This window comes from Perognathus longimembris, chromosome 6 (genome assembly GCF_023159225.1).
Source record: "Perognathus longimembris pacificus isolate PPM17 chromosome 6, ASM2315922v1, whole genome shotgun sequence".
Taxonomy (NCBI): domain Eukaryota; kingdom Metazoa; phylum Chordata; class Mammalia; order Rodentia; family Heteromyidae; genus Perognathus; species Perognathus longimembris.
The window spans coordinates 14,138,455-14,156,717 of NC_063166.1; the positions used below are offsets into that span (position 1 = coordinate 14,138,455).

The window sequence follows — 18,263 nt, forward strand, 5'->3', positions numbered from 1 at the left end:
AAAGATGGGGGAGAATGATGGAAGGGGTGACACTGATAAACTGATTTGTTGAACTGATACCTAAAGGGGGAAAAATACGAATTGTACCTTCTTAGTGTTAAATGGCTATGTGGGCTAACAGAAATTGTCAAACACTTGTCATTTTAAAATAAGCAATAGGACATCACATCCAGCTTCTGTAGCATCCCAGAGAACATTTCATTTAGAGGGGCGGGGGGAAATCCAATCAGAAACAATGGGGTGGTTGGGATGGGATTAAGAACACTTTGGGCCCATTAGTACTCTTAGGAAAGGACCAAAGGAAAGAAAGAAGGCAGAGACCTCAACAGACCAGAATAGGCTTTAATCTCTGATGGGAAGGACTCCGTGTAACACAGAGCAGTCGAGGAGGAAAGGGAGGGGGGAGGATAGGTTTTTGTATATTTGAGTGTGAAGTTTCTTTTGAATGTCTTTGTAGTTGTGGCAGACAGTGCACTTTCAGATACGGTCGATACGGTCGGGTTTTGCTGAGACTAACTCAAGGACAGGGATAAGATTCTGGGGAGGAGAGTTTCAAGAGGGGGTGAGGGGGTATGAACAGTGGACCACGAGAGCAGCATTGCATTATGAGAACACAGCAGATTCCCATCAAATACTACTTGTGAAAAGTTGTGTGGCTCTCAATCCCTACCATTTATTTTTGTCACCTGGAGCTGAATCTAAAACCCTGTTTCTGCTTTGGGGATTCAGAGCTCTCTCTCTCTCTCTCTCTCTCTTTCTTTCTTTTTAAAATCTTGGGGCTTGACTCAGGGCCTGGGCTCTGTCCCTGGCTTCTTTTTGCTCAAGGCTAGCACTCTGCCACTTGAGCTGCAGCGCCACTTCTGGCTTTTTCTGTTTATGTGGTGCTGGGGAATTGAACCCAGGGCTTCGTGTATGCGAGGTAAGCACTCTACCATTAGGCCATGTTCCCACCTTCAGAACACTGTTCCTGACAGCTCACTGCAGGTTTCACAGCGCTGTTTCTTCCCGCCTTTCAGCAAAGCAGGATTTGATTTAGAGTAAGCCCTTTAGGCCGGAGGTCACCTTGACCACCGCGCTAAGGACCCCGTGGGAACGCTCAGTCCCTCCCCCACCCCCACGCTTCTTTTTCGCGCGTCCACGGAGAGGTGTCCAGAGAGAAGTCCTGAGTGGCGAAAACCTAAAAGAACAGGTGAACTCATAGAGAACAGGATAAAAATGAAGAAAGATAACCGTAGGAAAATACTTTACTTTTATGTCTTACTGACAGTAGCGGAAGAGTTAGAAGTGGCTTGATTTTTTTTTTCTGACTGGCATTATCGAAAGACAGCCCCGGAGCGCGCGCAACTATAGAGCTGCTAAAGGTCCTTACTCCCGCACCGTGCGCCTGCGCTCTGACTTCTGAGAAGGCGGGAGGTGGGGGGGGGTAGAGGAGAGCCTGGAACCGGAAGTGAAGGAAGGTTCTCTCTTTCGTCTCTGTTGCCGCCGCCATACACGCTCGCCCTGCTAAGGTAAGCTTTGGCCTTCGCTAGCATCCGCCTCCATCTGCCCCTCGCCCAGGTCACCCTGTCATCTAGGTTCTTGATACCTTTTCCACAGTCTATGGTCCAGTTGCTAAGGCCCAGTTGGGTTGTTATTTCCATTGTTTTCTCTCATTGCGAGAGTAAAAGCTTTTGGGGTGAGGTAAGGAGAGAAAGGGGGGCCCAATCCAAGATGGTGGCTCTGGCGCCATTGTGTTCCCTTTGCTCCCGATTTCTCCATTGGGTCCCCAGGCTACCTGAGGTCCCTGCAACCTCGAGAGGCGGTGCTAGACGTCCCCTAGTCCTTGGCATTTGTGGAGGGCGGGGCTTCTCTGGCCTTCACTCTTGGCCTTGTCTCGTCTCTTGGCCTTGTCTGGGCGGGTGATGGGTTAAGAGTTTTGCGTTTGGGTCCAGTTGGATATTCCTCAAATCGACTTGCCCGGCATTTGGAGGGATTTCTAAACGCCTGTGAGTGCTGTTATTGCGTGCTTCTCGGAAAGGTATCTGAGGAATAGTGCGAGAGTGGTGTTAAGGCCACTTGGCAAACATTGTTAAGCCGAAGCAGGGGTACCTAAGGAAGAAGGGGCTTCCTCCTTTCTTACTGTGGCTACTATGATTTGTTATTTCTTGCAGCGCTCAGGACTGAACCCAAGGCCTGGCCCCATAGGCAAGCCCGGTATCTCTGAGCTCACCTCAGCTCGTTTTTGTCTTTTGCACTCCGCTCCTCATTGTTAATTACGTGGGACTCTTCAGTTTTTATTTGAAACCGAGTCTCGCTATCTTCTTCACGCTGACCCTCTTAGCTCCTCATATTCCAGCCTGGATTACAGGCAGGCTTGAGCTGGCACACCGGTGTTTCTTAAACAGCGGGAGGATACTGGGGAGCGGGGAGGCTAGAGAGCTGTGGGTGGTAAATAGCAGCCACATGATGTTTCATTGTGAGAAGTGAGCGCTTTGCGCAGTGCTGACCTTAATCTATCACCCTAGACTGATGGCTGCTGTGGGTGTTTGGGACTGATACCTCATAAACTTGGTCTCCTGTCAGATTAGTTCTTGCTAGTGTGATCCTAAATCTTTTATTAGGAACCGTATCTCCTGAGACCACTTTTCTCATTAAAAAAAATTATATTTGCTGTTCATTTTTATGTTTGGCATTTCCAGTAAAGGTTGCATAGTTGGGGGAGCAAAAAGAATTGGTGAAGTATATGCATGACTTATTAAATTTTTTGGTCTTTCCCCCCCCCATCCTACAGCTCTTCTGTTGGAAATTAGTATCTACCCTTTTCCTTTCTCAAGCCCTCCCCCCACCCCACCCCTTGTTTTTCACATATTCTGGGGAGAATTTCTCCAGAGATCTCTCCCTTTATCCCCTTACCTGTGTGCCATAATGGCAGAGAACGATGTGGACAATGAGCTCTTGGACTATGAAGAGGATGAGGTGGAAACCGCAGCTGGGGGGGATGGAGCTGAAGCCCCCGCCAAGAAAGATGTCAAGGGCTCTTATGTCTCCATCCACAGCTCTGGCTTTCGAGACTTCTTGCTCAAGCCAGAGTTGCTCCGGGCCATTGTCGACTGTGGCTTTGAGCATCCATCTGAAGGTAAATTTTCTGTTGGGCATAAAGTGCTTATTAGGTACTTCAGGGATATTTTAAAAAGGTGTGTCTGTTTCCTCAGGTGATAAAGATTTATATTTAGGGTAGATACTTACATTTGATACTGACATTTAGGAAAGAAGAACAAGAGATAGGAAGAAGTACCAAAAGTCTTCATAGAAAAGGCTTATGGTTTGTCTTTCATGATAGCATAAAAGTGTTAGTGATCCAAAATGACTTAGAGAACTGCCATTTTTTTCTTGTGCCTGGCTTTTCTTGTTTACCTTGTTTTTAAATTTTTGTCATTTTGCCTGTTAATCAGTTTTCAGAAAGGGTCTGGTTGGACTTTCAGACTCCCTTTTTGGGGCCAGACCAATTCTGGTCTCTGGAAACCATACTGTCTGGACTAAATATGGCTGGTTTGGGGGTCAAGTACCAAGTCCTTCATTTTGTTTAAGGTTGCAAGGTTATGTGACCCAAAGCACGGCAACCTAAGTAGGAGAAATGGCCTGTGGCAGGCATTCAAATGTCATGGATTGTTACAGTTTTAAGAAAAATAAGGACAGCCAGAAGCACTGAAGGTGAGCTTTTGGTAGGTGCACAAGAGGGTTCTTAGCACTACTGGGGAGGCTTGGATCTGGAGGAGGCAAGAAGTTAGAAGGAGCTAGAAGGGTCTGATTTGGGGATACATGTGATTGAAGGGGCAGAAAGAGAAGGGATCTGGAAGTTGGCCAGAATACATAGAGGATTGAGTGGGAAGAAGTGCATTTAGCATGGTGAGGGCATTTAGGAGTACCTGGAGTCTAGTCTAACTTACCTTTTTTGTTTGTTGTTTTTTTTTGCTTTTTGTTTTAGTTCAGCATGAGTGCATCCCTCAAGCCATTCTGGGAATGGATGTCCTGTGCCAGGCCAAGTCAGGCATGGGAAAGACAGCAGTGTTTGTGTTGGCCACACTGCAACAGTTGGAGCCAGTTACCGGACAGGTATGTTTTGGGAGAGTGCTGGGGAGGCTGTTTTGGTTGCAGTTGAGAGCCATGAGCTCCGCTCATTCAGGTCACTTGTCATGCTTAACAACCAAGTGAGTGTGGGCTTAATGGTTGATGGCTCAAAGTAATTTATGATCTGCCAAGACTGCTTGTCTGTTTCTTACTCTAGGTGTCTGTGCTGGTGATGTGTCACACTAGGGAGTTGGCTTTTCAGATAAGCAAGGAATATGAACGCTTCTCTAAATACATGCCCAATGTCAAGGTAAGCCAAGAGAGATACCTGGGAGAAGAGCTTAGGGACTTGTAGGTCCAGTTTCCCATGTTCCATTAGGATTAAACACTAATGTCCTAAATGTCATGGACAGAAAGTTTCTGCAGATTTTTGGTACAGGTCATTTTACTTAAAATGTAGGTATGGTTAATTTAGATTTGGGTTACAGTTTCAGAGAAGCTTACTGTATATTACATTTGGGGAAAGTTAGGTTTGCTTTAGTTTTATATTTATTTATTTATTTATTTATTTATTTATTTATTTATTTAGGCCAGTCCTGGGCCTTGGACTCCGGGCCTGAGCACTGTCCCTGGCTTCTTTTTGCTCAAGGCTAGCACTCTGCCACTTGAGCCACAGCGCCGCTTCTGGCCGTTTTCTGTATATGTGGTGCTGGGGAATCGAACCTAGGGCCTCGTGTATCCGAGGCAGGCACTCTTGCCACTAGGCTATATCCCCAGCCCTGCTTTAGTTTTACATAATGCATATATTACATTTGGGGAAAGTTTGGTTTGCTTTAGTTTTACATAGTGCAAACAATTTTTTTTTTTTTTTGCCAGTCCTGGGGCTTGAACTTGAGGCTTGAGCACTTGGAGCCTGGCTTCTTTTTGCTCAAGGCTAGCACTACCACTTGAGCTACAGCCCCACTTCTGGCCTTTTCTATATATGTGGTGCTGAGGAATCGAACCCAGGGCTTCATGTATGCGAGGCGAGCACTCTACCACTAGGCCATATTCCCAGCCCTGCAAACAAATCTTGCAGCATAAAATTCATGACTGAGCTCTGGATGATGTATCCCCCATCCCCATAGCTTCACGCATCATTTGGTTGTTTTTGTTTTTGTTTTTTTTTTTGTTTTGTTTTTTGCCAGTCCTGGGGCTTGGACTCAGGGCCTGAGCACTGTCCCTGGCTTCTTTTTGCTCAAGGCTAGCACTCTGCCACTTGAGCTGCAGCACCACTTCTGGCCGTTTTTTTTCTGTATATGTGGTGCTGGGGAATTGAACCCAGGGCCTCATGTATACGAGGCAAGTACTCTTGCCACTAGGCTATATCCCCAGCGCTTCACGCATCATTTGGGAACTTGGTGGAAATATAGATTATTTGGGTCCTGTCCCAGACCCACTGAGTATAAAACGCATTCTAACAGGATCCCTGTGTGGTTGGAGGTTGAAGAATACTGATATAACATTCTGGTTAGAGTGAAGAGTAATATTTAGTTCAAATTTCCCGTGTACTGATTGCTTTTATTTTTTCTTGAGAAATGATTTTTATATGTAGTCTTTTCAAGTCCAGGTTGGCTATAAACTTTGGAGGTGATTCTTCATCTCCAAAGTATTAGGATTACAGGCTACAGGACCTGGCTTATTGTTTTAAAGAAAGAATACTTGGGTAGTGCTAAACTTAAAACTACTTAAAAAATTTTTTTTTTTTTTTTTGCCAGTCCTGGGCCTTGGACTCAGGGCCTGAGCACTGTCCCTGGCTTCTTCTAGCTCAAGGCTAGCACTCTGCCACTTGAGGCACAGCGCCACTTCTGGCCGTTTTCTGTATACGTGGTGCTGGGGAATCGAACCCTGGGCTTCATGTATACGAGGCAAGTACTCTTGCCACTAGGCCATATCCCCAGCCCCAAAACTACTTAAAATTTAAAGTAGCGGGTTTACATATTATTAAAAACATGCAAACCAGGTGCTACTCAGGAGGTGAGGCCTGAGGATTTTTTTTTTTTTTTTTTTGGCTTGGACTCAGGGCCAGATCCCCAGCCCGGCCTGAGGATTCTGACTTGAACCTAGCCTATGCAGGAAAGCCTGTGAGACTCTTATCTCCACTTGATCATCAAAAAGCTGAATGTGGAGGTGTGGCTCAAGTGGTAATGTACTAGCCTTGCACACAAAAACTGAGGGACAGTACCCAGGACCTTAGCTCTAAAACCCCAGGTCCATCATAAAAATAAGTAAAATACGAGTTATTACTAGCTGTACATTCCTTCTGCTCAAAGACTTGAAGAGACTGAGCTAATTCTACAATAGCCCATTCTGGATGTGTCTGGTTACTTGGGTTTGGGTTTTTTTTGCCAGCATGAAAATTGAGCCCAGGCCTCTAGCACTCAAGCTATTCTCGGTGTCTTTAATTTTTTTTTTTTTCATTTACTTTTGTGCCGGTCCTGAGGCTTGAATTCAGGCTCTGGGTGCTGTCCCAGAGTTTATGCTCAAGGTTGGTTGGACAGGAGAGTCTCACATACTTTTCCTGTTCAGGCTGGCTTTGAACTTTGATCCTCTGATCTCAGCCTCATGAGCCACCTGTGTCTTTTTTTGTTTTAAAGATAAAATCTCACTCACTTTTCCTGGGCTGCCCTTCAACTCAAGTTCCTCGTCCCCCAGTAGCTAGGATTTTAGAAGTGTATTACATAATATTCCACCTTCTACTATAGCTTGTAAACTAATTTTGAGAGTGTTATTTTTGTTATTTTTTTTTTTTGAGGGTTTTTTTTTGCCAGTCTTGGGGCCGGCCTGGGCACTGTCCCTGAGCTGCTTTTCTAGTATTCTATCACTTGAGCCACAGCACCACTTCTGGCTTTTTCTGAGTACTTTATTGAAGAATCTCGTGGACTTTCTACCCAGACTGGCTTCAAACCGAGATCTCAGCCTCTTGGGTAGCTAGGTTCATAAGAACCGCCAGTGCCTGGCTCTGAAAATTTTAACATTGGAATTCAACATTTTGGGCAGGAATATTCAAAACTGGTGGTGTGTTTCCTATTTTGCTACAAATTAACTTACACGTTGTTAGTAATTTGAGGTTTGTCATAAAACCAAAAAAGATTTCTTTGATTTTTCTTTCTCACCTTGAAATAGCAGTTTTCTGGTGTTAGTATACAGGCTGGAGAACCGTTTATTTTATTACACGGGGCTTTTGTGATGGCTCAATTAGGAAAGCTTCGTGTTCATGCACTTTTGTGTATGTGTGTGTTTGTAAAGGTGATATACAGAGGGAGTTACAGTTACATAAGGAAATGGGTATATTTTTGTCAAACATTGTTACTTCTTTCCTCCCCCTGACTTTTTGTGGTATTTGACATTCCTCTGATGATTTTTTTTTCTGCCAGTCCCTGGGGCTTGACCTGCGGGGGGGTGGGGGGGGAGAGGCTGGACTCTTGTTTCCGAGCCTCTCTGTGCTTAAGGCTTTACCACAGTGCCACTTTAAGCTTTTACTGTTTATCTGGTACTGAGTAATTGAACCCAGGGCTTTCATGCGTGCTAGGAAAGCACTATACCACTAAGCCACATTCCCAGCCCCTCTGGTGATTTCTTTCTTTCTTTTTTTTTTTGTCTTTTTTGGTACTGGGGATCGAACCCAGGACGTTGCACTTGCTAAGCAAGTGCTTTGCCACTGAGCTATATCCCAGCTCTCTGATGATTTTTTTTTTTTTTGCCAGTTCTGGTGCTTGAACTCAGGGCCTGAGCACTGTCCCTGGCTTCTTTTTGCTCAAGGCCAGCACTCTACCTCTTGAGCCACAGTGCCACTTCCGGCTTTTTTCTACATATGTGGTGCTGAGGAATCGAACCCAGGGCTTCAGGTATAGGAGACGAGCATTCTTTCACTAGGCCATATTCCCAGCCCCTCTGATGATTTCTTGATACCCTTTTTCTTACAATAGCTCTTAGCAGTATGTAAAGGAATTGGGCAGGCTAACTGAACTGATATTCTGTTTATTTGTTTTGTTTTTTTTGTTTGTTTTGTTTTTGTTGCCAGTCCTGGGGCATGGACTCAGGGCCTGAGCACTGTCCCTGGCTTCCCTTTGCCCAAGGCCAGCACTCTACCTCTTGAGCCACAGTGCCACTTCCGGCTTTTTTCTACATATATGGTGCTGAGGAATCGAACCTAGGGCTTCAGGTATACGAAGCAAGCACTTTACCACTAGGCCATATTCCCAGCCCCTGAACTGATATTCTGTAACTTGAAAGAATAAGGACTCTAGGATAGTTTGAATCTTTCCTTCTTTGTGAGACTTTTTCCCATGTCCTGGCAGGTCGCAGTGTTTTTTGGTGGTCTGTCTATCAAGAAGGATGAAGAGGTGCTGAAGAAGAACTGCCCGCATATCGTCGTGGGGACTCCTGGCCGTATCTTAGCCCTGGCTCGTAATAAGAGCCTCAACCTCAAACACATTAAACACTTTATCTTGGATGAATGTGATAAGATGCTTGAACAGCTCGGTGAGTTGTAGACCGTGCTGGGGATGTGACTGGTGGTCTGGGCTGTTTTCCTTTGGAGCCAAATGATGTTGGTTTTATAATGGAGCACTTCAGTGCAAAGACGACTCTTCATCTATCACCCATGACTGATGGCTCTGAGTTCTCTAGACTATCTTATCCCTGTCCGCCATGCTAAGTATCAATGAACTCTAGGCCTTGAATGTGCAAAAACACAAGTCCTACCACTGAGCTATATCTCCAGCTCTGTAATGAATGGCCTATTACAGATATAATTTGAGAATAAGTCACTAATTGTCTTAGATAAACATCCCCACCCCCCTACCCTTTTCCTTACAGGTTCCTATAGTATCATAGGGGAGAGTCAATCCATAGTCTTGATTTGCTTGTATAGCACGGATGATCAGAAATTATAGCTGAATAGGTTTTTAAGTCTAAGATTAATGTGGAATCTTACATAGTGTGGTAGTCTAATGCTAAGTGAGAGTAGTACAGTTTTCTATTAAGAGCTAAATTTTGGGAGATGTTATTTCAAATGATCTCAGGTTATTTAAGATGGCAAGTTGCAAGGTGGGTTCTAGATAGGTCTTACCTGCCTTGCTCTGTAGGGAAGTCTGATCTTTAAGTCACAAGCATTGATTTTCTTCTGTAATTTCTTGCAGACATGCGTCGGGATGTCCAGGAAATATTTCGCATGACCCCCCATGAGAAGCAGGTCATGATGTTCAGTGCTACCTTGAGCAAAGAGATCCGGCCAGTCTGCCGAAAGTTCATGCAAGATGTAAATACCCTTCTACCTTCTCTCCCTCCACTCCCCGCCCGCTGCCTCCTCCCCTTCCTCGCCCTCTTCCTCCAGACTCCCTTGTCCTTCAAGCATCAAGAAGGGGGCTCATGCCCATTTGGGAGCGATGACTCCTTGAAGATACACACAGAGTCAGAGACAGCTAGCGTTAGAGTCTGCGCGGGTGCCAGGGAAAATCCGGAAGACTTGGTCGGGCTAACGTGAGAGCGGGTAGTGTTCAACATTTTTTTTTTAAATCCCACCTTTTGAACCTCTTCTCCTTTTTGGGGGAGGGCAGAACTTTCTGCCCTACCACCCACCCATCATCTCATACACACCCCCATACAGCCATGCACCCTCAAGGTGGCCTTGAGCACACAGCTGGAGTCTTCTCACCAAAACTCCCACCTCCCAGAAGCAGGAGAGCTAGAGAGGGACAGTCAGACGGCAGGGCATGTCGAAAGAAGAGCAAACGGCACCAATGCATCTGCCCCCTCCCCGCCTCTAGGGGTGGGGGCCTCTGGCACCTCAATCCCCAGCCCCTACTCCTTCCTGTCCGAACGTCCTTACGCCCATCGGAACCTCGGTTGACGTGAGCTGGCAGCAGAGAAGCACCGTGGCACGAAGAGCGAGTTCAGACGGCACCAAGCGGTGGATGGCCGCAGCAGAAGCCACAGGAAACCTGACCAGGACGCTGAGGACCAAACCAGCCTATTTTTTTTTTCTTCTTTTTCCTTGTTCCGGTTTTGGGGGTTTTGGTTTTTTTCTGTTGTTTGGGTTTTTGTTTTTGTTTTTGATTTTAATTTTTTTCCTGAACCTAACATGCTTTGCCCCATTCCCCCCCCCCATATGTGTTCGGGGAGGTGTGTCACGAATGGGGTGGTAGATTTTTTTTTTTCCTTTAAAAAGTCCTTTTTTAATGCTCAGGAGAGGGTTATGGGAAGGTAAAGTGGGGAGCTCCACTTGGATGTGACCAGGTGGGTGTTAGGGTTGGGGCTGGCTGAGCCCATTGAATGAGCGGTGGAGTGCTCCTGCTCTCCGTGTGCTCCTTCCCTTGGGAGCCCTTTCTCTTGGATTGTACGGGGCCTAGAATTAGATTTGAAGGAGGCCATTGCTTTGCTTGCTTGCCTGCCTTCTGTTTTTCCCCCTGCACTACATACACATTTTGTTCCCTGGTTCTTTGTTAACTGTTCCCTGAAATAGTATGGAGAATGTTAGGAAACTTTGGCTTTGGAGTTGCCTTGTGTCCCGTTTTTGTCTTTCATGCTATTTTCCTCCCCTTCAAGGGTTGTGTGTGAAGTTTCACACACACATACACACACACATCCCCTTTAAAGATTACTTCCTGTCTGCTATGCTGTTGGTGTTTTTGGACTACTTGATACTTGCCTTGAAACCTGTAGGTGGTTTGACTTGGCTCTGAGACCAGTCTCATCTTGAGCAATTTTTGCTTCCTTGAAATAGCTCTTATTTTACTTTTGAGACAGGGTCTTGCTATGCAACCCAAGCTGACCTCAAGCATTTTAATTGTTGATCCTTCTCCCTCAGCCTCCTGAGTGTTGGGAATACTGTACCACCATGCCTGGCTTTTATAAATGGTATATTACCATGTCCATTGCAACATTCTGATCTTAAAGCTATCCATTTAGCTAATGAGTGTCTAATGCTACTTTCTTACAAGATTTTCATAGTTAGGAGAAAACTCAAATGGAGCAAACCTCCTTTTCCCCATGTTGTTACAACTACTTTGGAGTTATTCTGACCTGGAGCCACTGTTGCCTATCATTACCCCCGTGTTCCAATCATGTTCTCCCCTTGAACACCATCTCCCCTTGCTTTCTACCACCTTTTGAGGATGTAATGGCATCCTGCCATTGTGTGGTTTCACTGCTATTACTTTGCAAAGTTTCTTTTGTCCCTGATGGTTTTCAGTTGAGGGGTAGTGTTAAAACTCAACTGATGGGAAAGAAATTAGATCTTATGTGGAAGAGACCAAAGTAAAGGGGGTATTTTTGGTGGTGGGGTGTGGTTTTCAAATTTTACTCTTCTCCCCATCCCCTCATGGGGTGTATTGGAGATCAGCTTCCTCCACCCCCCCAGGTTTAACCCCCCCACTCTGCCCTCCCGTTCCCTACCCCCTTCCTCCCCCTCAGCCAATGGAGATCTTCGTGGATGATGAGACGAAGTTGACGCTGCATGGATTGCAGCAGTACTACGTGAAACTGAAGGACAACGAGAAGAACCGGAAGCTCTTTGACCTTTTAGATGTCCTTGAGTTCAACCAGGTCAGTCATTTAAGGTCAAGTAGGAGGATGCATTGGATACATCTCCAGCTTATAGAGATGTGCAGAGATGAAGACTGTATTAAATATCCTATTAAGGGAGCCGCATATGTGTGATAGGGAGAATGAAGGTGAGATTCTCTTTAAATGAGAATGTACATACCTTGAGTACTGAGCAAGGTAAGCTGCTTTTCAGTTCCATGACTGATATGTATAGATAACTCAGTAAAAGCTCAAGTAATCTGGAAGTCAGTGCCTTGTACCTATAATCCTAGCTACTCAGGAGGCTAAGATGAGATGAATGTTCAAAGCTAGATTGTGCTTGTGCAGAAAGATCTGTGAGACTCCTCACCATTAAAGGATAAAATGTAGGAGTGGCAGTGCATCTCAAGTGAGAGCTTGAGGCCCTGAGCTCAAGCCATGCTGTCACACATAACAAAAGATGGCATTAAGCCCCACGACTGACAAAGGATTTCAACTAAAATCTCAAAAGGTAAAATCCTTGAAGAATGTGTGCAAATACTGAGCTAGTAATCTGTTTACCTGATGTGTGCACTAACATTTCTAGAATAATAGATCCCTTAGGTTCAGTGTTTGGGTTTTTTTGCTGGTCCTGGGGCCTGGGCACTGTCACTGGCTCTTTTTGCTCAAGGCTAGCACTCTACCACTTGAGCCACAGCACCACTTCTGGCTTTTCCTGTCTATGTAGTACTGAGGAGTGAAACCCAGGACTTCATGCATCTATCTAGGCAAGCACTCTACCACTAAGCCACGTTCCCAGCCTCTTCTCAAAGTGTCTACAGTGTGAGTTACTGTTCTTCATGCCATCTCGGAGGTCGGCTCTGCAGAAATCAGAGCCAAGAGAATAAAATGGGCTGTTGAGAGCAGAAAAGGTGTGATTGAGGATAAAAGGGACTTAATAACTCTTAGAAGAATGATTCCTGAAAATTTTGTCTCCCATTCATTCCTTCTCTCCTAAACCCTGTGGGCCCGCCTGCCGCCCCGCCCAGGTGGTGATCTTTGTGAAGTCTGTGCAGCGGTGCATCGCCCTCGCCCAGCTTCTGGTGGAGCAGAACTTCCCCGCCATTGCCATCCACCGTGGCATGCCCCAGGAAGAGCGGTGAGCTGGACTTGGGGAAGCGTTTTGTGTTCTTGGGAGAACTAGGGACCACGGAGAGAAAAGAATCTGAACATTTTTAATTTTTTTCCCACACAAAGGCTTTCTCGGTATCAGCAGTTTAAAGATTTCCAACGGCGGATTCTTGTGGCCACCAATCTGTTTGGCCGAGGCATGGACATTGAGCGGGTGAACATCGCCTTCAACTACGACATGCCTGAGGATTCTGACACATACCTGCATCGGGTAGGTCCTCACTCCCATGTCCTTTCTCCAGTGTCTATGTGTGCCTTACATCTCCCCTCTTTGGGGGTATCAATCTGACCCTTTTTTTCTTCAGGTGGCGAGAGCAGGCCGGTTTGGCACCAAGGGCTTAGCCATCACGTTTGTGTCAGATGAGAATGATGCCAAGATTCTCAATGATGTGCAGGACCGCTTTGAGGTCAATATTAGTGAGTTGCCTGATGAGATAGACATCTCCTCCTACAGTGAGTATTGACCTCATGAACCTTTGCCTCTTTAGATACTTGGTGTGTTTGTCTTGCATCCCCTTGTAGATAGTGGGTACTTGAGGCATAATGGCCACTTGGCCACTTCCTGTCCCCTGGTCTTCAGTGTTGTTAGGATGTTTCTTGATATCCATGTGGGGTCTCTTATGTCATCAGATGATTACTTTTTTTTCACTACCAGGTGTGTCTTCTGAATGCGTGTTTTGTGTTGATTTACTTTCTGTGCTAAATTGTAACTGCTGGTATCCTTTGTAGTTGAACAGACACGGTAGAGGCCTCACCGATTCTGGAATGTGACAGTCTCTTCAGGAGAGGACACCAGGTGTAGGGATGGAGACACTACTGCCACCTGCCCCCGACAGCCAACAGCCCCCCCCCTACCCTGAGGCTTCTTCCTTTTGCATCACCATCACTCCTAAACCTGTTCTGATTTATCAGAATTTTTTTTAACAAAACTAAAAATGAAACACAAATGTGTCTCTGGTATCTGTAAGTGTTCTTCCTTCATTGTGTTTCTGCTGAGTTGATTTGAGACTGTGAGGGCCGTGCTGGGGGTGGGGCCAAGCTGGGAGGTGGGACTAAGCCTGCAGAAGCCAAGGCTTCTCAGCCCCTACTAACATTCCTACATGTAGCTTACAATTTTCCATTGTGTCCATTATTTTGGTGGCCTGGTAGAGGCTGGGCTATTTCTGTATATGAGGCAAGCACTCTTGCCACTAGGCCATATCCGAGGCTGGACTATTTCTGGAAGGGCTCTTGGAGGTAACGGGCAGTAAAGCTATCTCCCAGGCTTTCTCGGTATATCCTTGTCTTCTTGAGCGCCTGGGCCTGGGCATCCCAGGCCCCCTCTTGCTCTTTCTGTAATTCCTGGTACTGCTCCAGCTGCTGTTTCAGCAATTCCTCAGCGTGGGCCAGCTCATCTGTGTGGTGGGGCTAGGTGGAGTGGGGATTGAGGTATGGGCCAAACCCCTTGTTACCTTTGAAAACACATTCTGGATTGACAAAGAAGATGGCCTCTCCTAAGAAAAGAGGTCTAAGTCAGTGTCTCTCAGACTTGGGGCTGTGAGATGAAGGTTAGTCCTCATTAGCTGACCTGTTTCCACATCCAATAGAAAAAGAACCATGAGGGCTGGGAGCTCGGTGGCAAATTACTTGCCTAGCAAGTGCAACATCCTGGGTTCGATCCCCAGTATGAAAAGAAAAGAACCATGACTCCTTGTAAAATTTTATTGGGGAAGGTTTACTCTTCGTAGTGATCATATGTGTAAATCATTTGAACCAGTGTTTCACACATGCAGGATGTCCAAACTATTGTTAACAGGTGTGAAACTATCCAGTATGTGGTTAAACAACAGATGTTGCAGCTGAACTATGTTTATAAAGGAAAAGCAAGATCAGGAATAAACAAGAATTCTTTTTAATCAACTTTTGCTGAAGACTAACTAGAGGTTTCAAGCTTATCTGGTTGGTGCTCTACCACTTAAGCCAACCCCTCCAGCCTTTTTGCTGGTTACTTGGGAGATAAGTCTTGACTTTACCCTAAGCTGATTTCAAACAGTCATCTTCAGGATTTCAGCCTCCTAATTAGGATTACAGGCATGCGCCACTGTAATTTACAATACTTTTATTGAGACTTGTCAGCTTTAATTTTTATTTCATCTATGAGAATAAGGTATTGGGCTTTGGGTCACTTGGAATCTTTTGAAGAAGCTGTGAACCAATCCTGAAAAATAAGGAATGAAGACAAGTATGCATAAGCAAGATCACCTAGTTTAATGTTACTAGGCAAGCGCTGTACCATTAAGCTACAGTCCTCGCTCCAACATAATTTGAACAATTAACCAGCAAAAACTTGGGAGTGAAAGTATGGCTTAAGTGGTAAAGCCAACCTTGAGCAGAGAAAACTAAGCAAGGGTGGGAGATTTGGAGTTCAAGCCCCAGTATTGGCACACCTGCCTACAATTCCAGGAAGATGAACATTTAGGGTGGAAGTGGGGTGGGGCAGATAAATGGAAGTGAGTGATTATGGTCAAAATCGATGTACATATGTGAAAATGGAATTAGCAAGGGGATGGATGGGGTTGGAGATAGGGGAGAATGATAGAAGGGGTGACACCGATCAAGATGCACTGTACTCATAAGTTAACATGTTGAAATACCCTTGTACAATTCAAAGACAAGAAAAATTAATGGTAGAATGCTTGCCTAGCACTGGGTTCAACTCAGAAAAGGCTGCAAGGGCACAGTGGCTCAACTGTTCGAGTGTTAGCTTTGAGCAAAGCACAGGGTGAGATAAGCCAAGAACAGACAGTGTATGGTCTCCCTGATACGCAGGTGTTAGAATTAAAATGCAAAGAGATGGAACAAAGTAAACAGGTCTCAAGGTACCAAAACACAGTAAGACGCAAAGAGGACACAATGAGTGGAAAGTGTGTGAGAATAGTAATAATATAGTAGAGGGGATCATCCGTATCTCAGACACAGATGAAAGGGAACTAAGCAACTCATGGGTGGGACTGGGAAGGAATGAGTGGAGGGAACCGATGTGGCTAAACAAAAATGTATCATCGGAAATGGAGAAAGTGTATTGTTAAAGATCATAGACTTCATAAGCTATGTAGAGTAGAATGACAATTTTTATCATTGTGAATGTTAAAGTGTATTCTGTGAAATATATGTAATAACTTACACCCAATTAAAAAAAAAAAAAGGCTCAGGGACATGGACCGTGCCCAAACCCTGAGATTAAGCCCTGTGACTGGCAAAAAAAATCCAGCTGGTGGCTCATGCCTGTAATCCTATCTACTTAGGAGACTTCAATTCACTTCCAGTAACAGCTTCTTGGTATTCACATAAACCATCCAGGGAGATGAAGCTATTTTTCTCTGTATGGAATGATGAATGTTAAGAAAGCTGATACTGCCAGCAGCAGGATGCCTCAGTGTCCAAAACAGGACTATCCTCAAACATGGTATAGGGGATAAGTTCAGATCATCATGCTTTTTTTTTTTAACTCAGGGCCTGAGCACTGTCCCTGGCTTCTTTTTGCTCAAGGCTAGCACTCTGCCACTTGAGCCACAGCGCCACTTTTGGCCGTATTCTATATACATGGTGCTGAGGAATCGAACCCAGGGCTCCAGGTGTACGAGGCAAGCACTCTTGCCACTAGGCCATATTCCTAGCCCTCATCATCCTTTTTAAGTTTTTATACTATTAAACTTAATTGTTTTCTGCTTTGTGTTTTCAGAAATACAACTTAATGTAGTTGTCTTTTTTTTTTTTTTTTGCTAGTCCTGGTGCTTGAACTTAGGGACTGAGCACTATCCCTGGCTTCTTTTTGTTCAAGGCTAGTACTCTGCCACTTGAGCCACAGCACCACTTCTGGCCATTTTCTATATATGTGGTGCTGAGGAATCGAACCTAGGGCTTCATGTATGTGAGGCGAGCACTTTACCACTAGGCCATATTCCCAGTCCAGTCTTAATGTAGTTCAAAGAACTTTAAGATTATGTCTCCTCTTCTTTTTGGCAGTACTGGGTTTGAACTCGAGACCTGGGTACTGTCCCTGAGCTTTTGCTTAAGCCTAGGGCTCTTATCTCTTGAGCCACAACACCACTTGTAGCTTTTTTTTTTTTTTTTTGCAGGGGCCAGGGGTGGATAATTTATTGGAGATAATTCATGGGTTGGGGATTTAGCTCAACGGTAGAACATTTGCCTGGCAAGTGCAAGGCTCTAAGTTCAATCATCACCTAGGAGGGGAAAAAAACGTTTCCAGGTGGCTCACACCTATAATCTTAGCTACTCAGGAGGCTGAGATCTGAGGATCACAGTTCAAAGACAGCCCACGCAGAAGTCTGCAAAACTCTCATCTCCAATAAACTACTCAGAGAAAGCTGGAAGTGGCACTGTAATTCAACTGGTAGAGCTGTCCTTGAGCAAAAAAAGCTCAGGGACAGTGCCTGAGTTTAAGTCCCATGGCCAGCAAAGAAAAAAGTCTTAACAGACTTTCCTGCCTGTGCTAGCTATGAACCATAATCCTCGAATCTCGGCCTCCTGAGTAGCTACGATTACAGGTGTGAGCCACTGGCACCTGGCTCTTTTCTCTTGCCATTCCTGGAACTTGAACTCTGGGCCTAGGCACTGTCCTGAGTTACTTTTGCTCAAGGCAAGCATGTGTATCACAATGCCACTTCTGGCTTTTTTGAGTAGTTCATTGGAGATAGGAATCTGACTTTCTTGCCCAGGCTGGCTTCAAACCATGATCCTCAGATTTCAGCTTTGTCAGTAGCTAGGATTACAGGCATGAGCCACCAGTGCCTGGCTCTAACATATCATCCTTATGATACACACTTGTTCTAATTGGTTCATGGGTATTACTATACTTCATATTGCAACTTTTTCTATTTAACAACTATTTAAAGTCACAATTCAAATGATCTGGGGCATATTACTTTACATACATTTCACAAAGTCTTGCTCTTAATTTTATAGTCTCCTGTAATCTTGGATTCTGTGCAAAAAAAAAAGATGAAGACCTAAAAGTAACATTTCAGAAAGGAAACCGATGGAAGTAGCTAGCCTTAAATTCAGGTCTCCATTAGTAATGCAGAGATAAGATACAGGCCTACAGGCTGGGAATATAACCTAGTGGCAAGAGTGTTTGCCTCTTATACATGAAGCCCTGGGTTCGATTCCCCAGCACCACATATATAGACAATGACCAGAAGTGGTGCTGTGGCTCAAGTGGCAGAGTGCTAGCCTTGAGCAAAAAGAAGCCAGGGACAGTAGTACTCAGGCTCTCAAAGCCCAGGACTGGCAAAATAATAATAAAAAAATACAGGCCTACCAGCTGCTTGAAAAGTGATTTAGAGAAATTAATAAAGAACCCTTCTGTTGCATTAGAGAATGATGTCTGCATACACTTGAGATCCACTCACAAAAAGCATTACCTAACCTAGATTTATTTTAGTATAACAGGGTTAAACAGACAAATATAAAAAGAACCA

At 45.0% G+C, this 18,263-nt stretch overlaps 1 protein-coding gene and 2 non-coding genes across 5 annotated transcripts; all 3 read left to right on the plus strand.

Moving 5' to 3' along the window:
- The first annotated feature begins 1,402 nt into the window (after positions 1-1,402).
- Ddx39b (DExD-box helicase 39B) lies at positions 1,403-13,743 on the plus strand. Of its 3 annotated transcripts, none has more exons than XM_048348147.1 (11): positions 1,403-1,508; positions 2,771-3,115; positions 3,965-4,092; positions 4,265-4,357; positions 8,388-8,571; positions 9,231-9,349; positions 11,503-11,634; positions 12,642-12,751; positions 12,850-12,994; positions 13,089-13,236; positions 13,513-13,743. In XM_048348147.1, exons 2-11 carry the CDS (start codon positions 2,905-2,907, stop codon positions 13,527-13,529), a joined length of 1,287 nt encoding a protein of 428 aa, XP_048204104.1. In that variant the 5' UTR covers positions 1,403-1,508; positions 2,771-2,904; the 3' UTR covers positions 13,530-13,743. The 3 variants fall into 3 exon arrangements, with proteins under 3 accessions (XP_048204104.1, XP_048204103.1, XP_048204105.1); XM_048348146.1 differs by lacking the exon at positions 1,403-1,508 and adding an exon at positions 1,717-2,017; XM_048348148.1 differs by lacking the exon at positions 1,403-1,508 and adding an exon at positions 3,568-3,690 and having other exon boundaries at positions 2,980-3,115.
- Positions 2,438-2,514, plus strand: LOC125354009. Its single transcript, XR_007211402.1, has one exon. It is a non-coding gene; the product is annotated as a small nucleolar RNA SNORD83 (small nucleolar RNA).
- Positions 8,629-8,705, plus strand: LOC125354011. The gene has a single exon (XR_007211403.1). It is a non-coding gene; the product is annotated as a small nucleolar RNA SNORD83 (small nucleolar RNA).
- Positions 13,744-18,263: the final 4,520 nt, after the last annotated feature.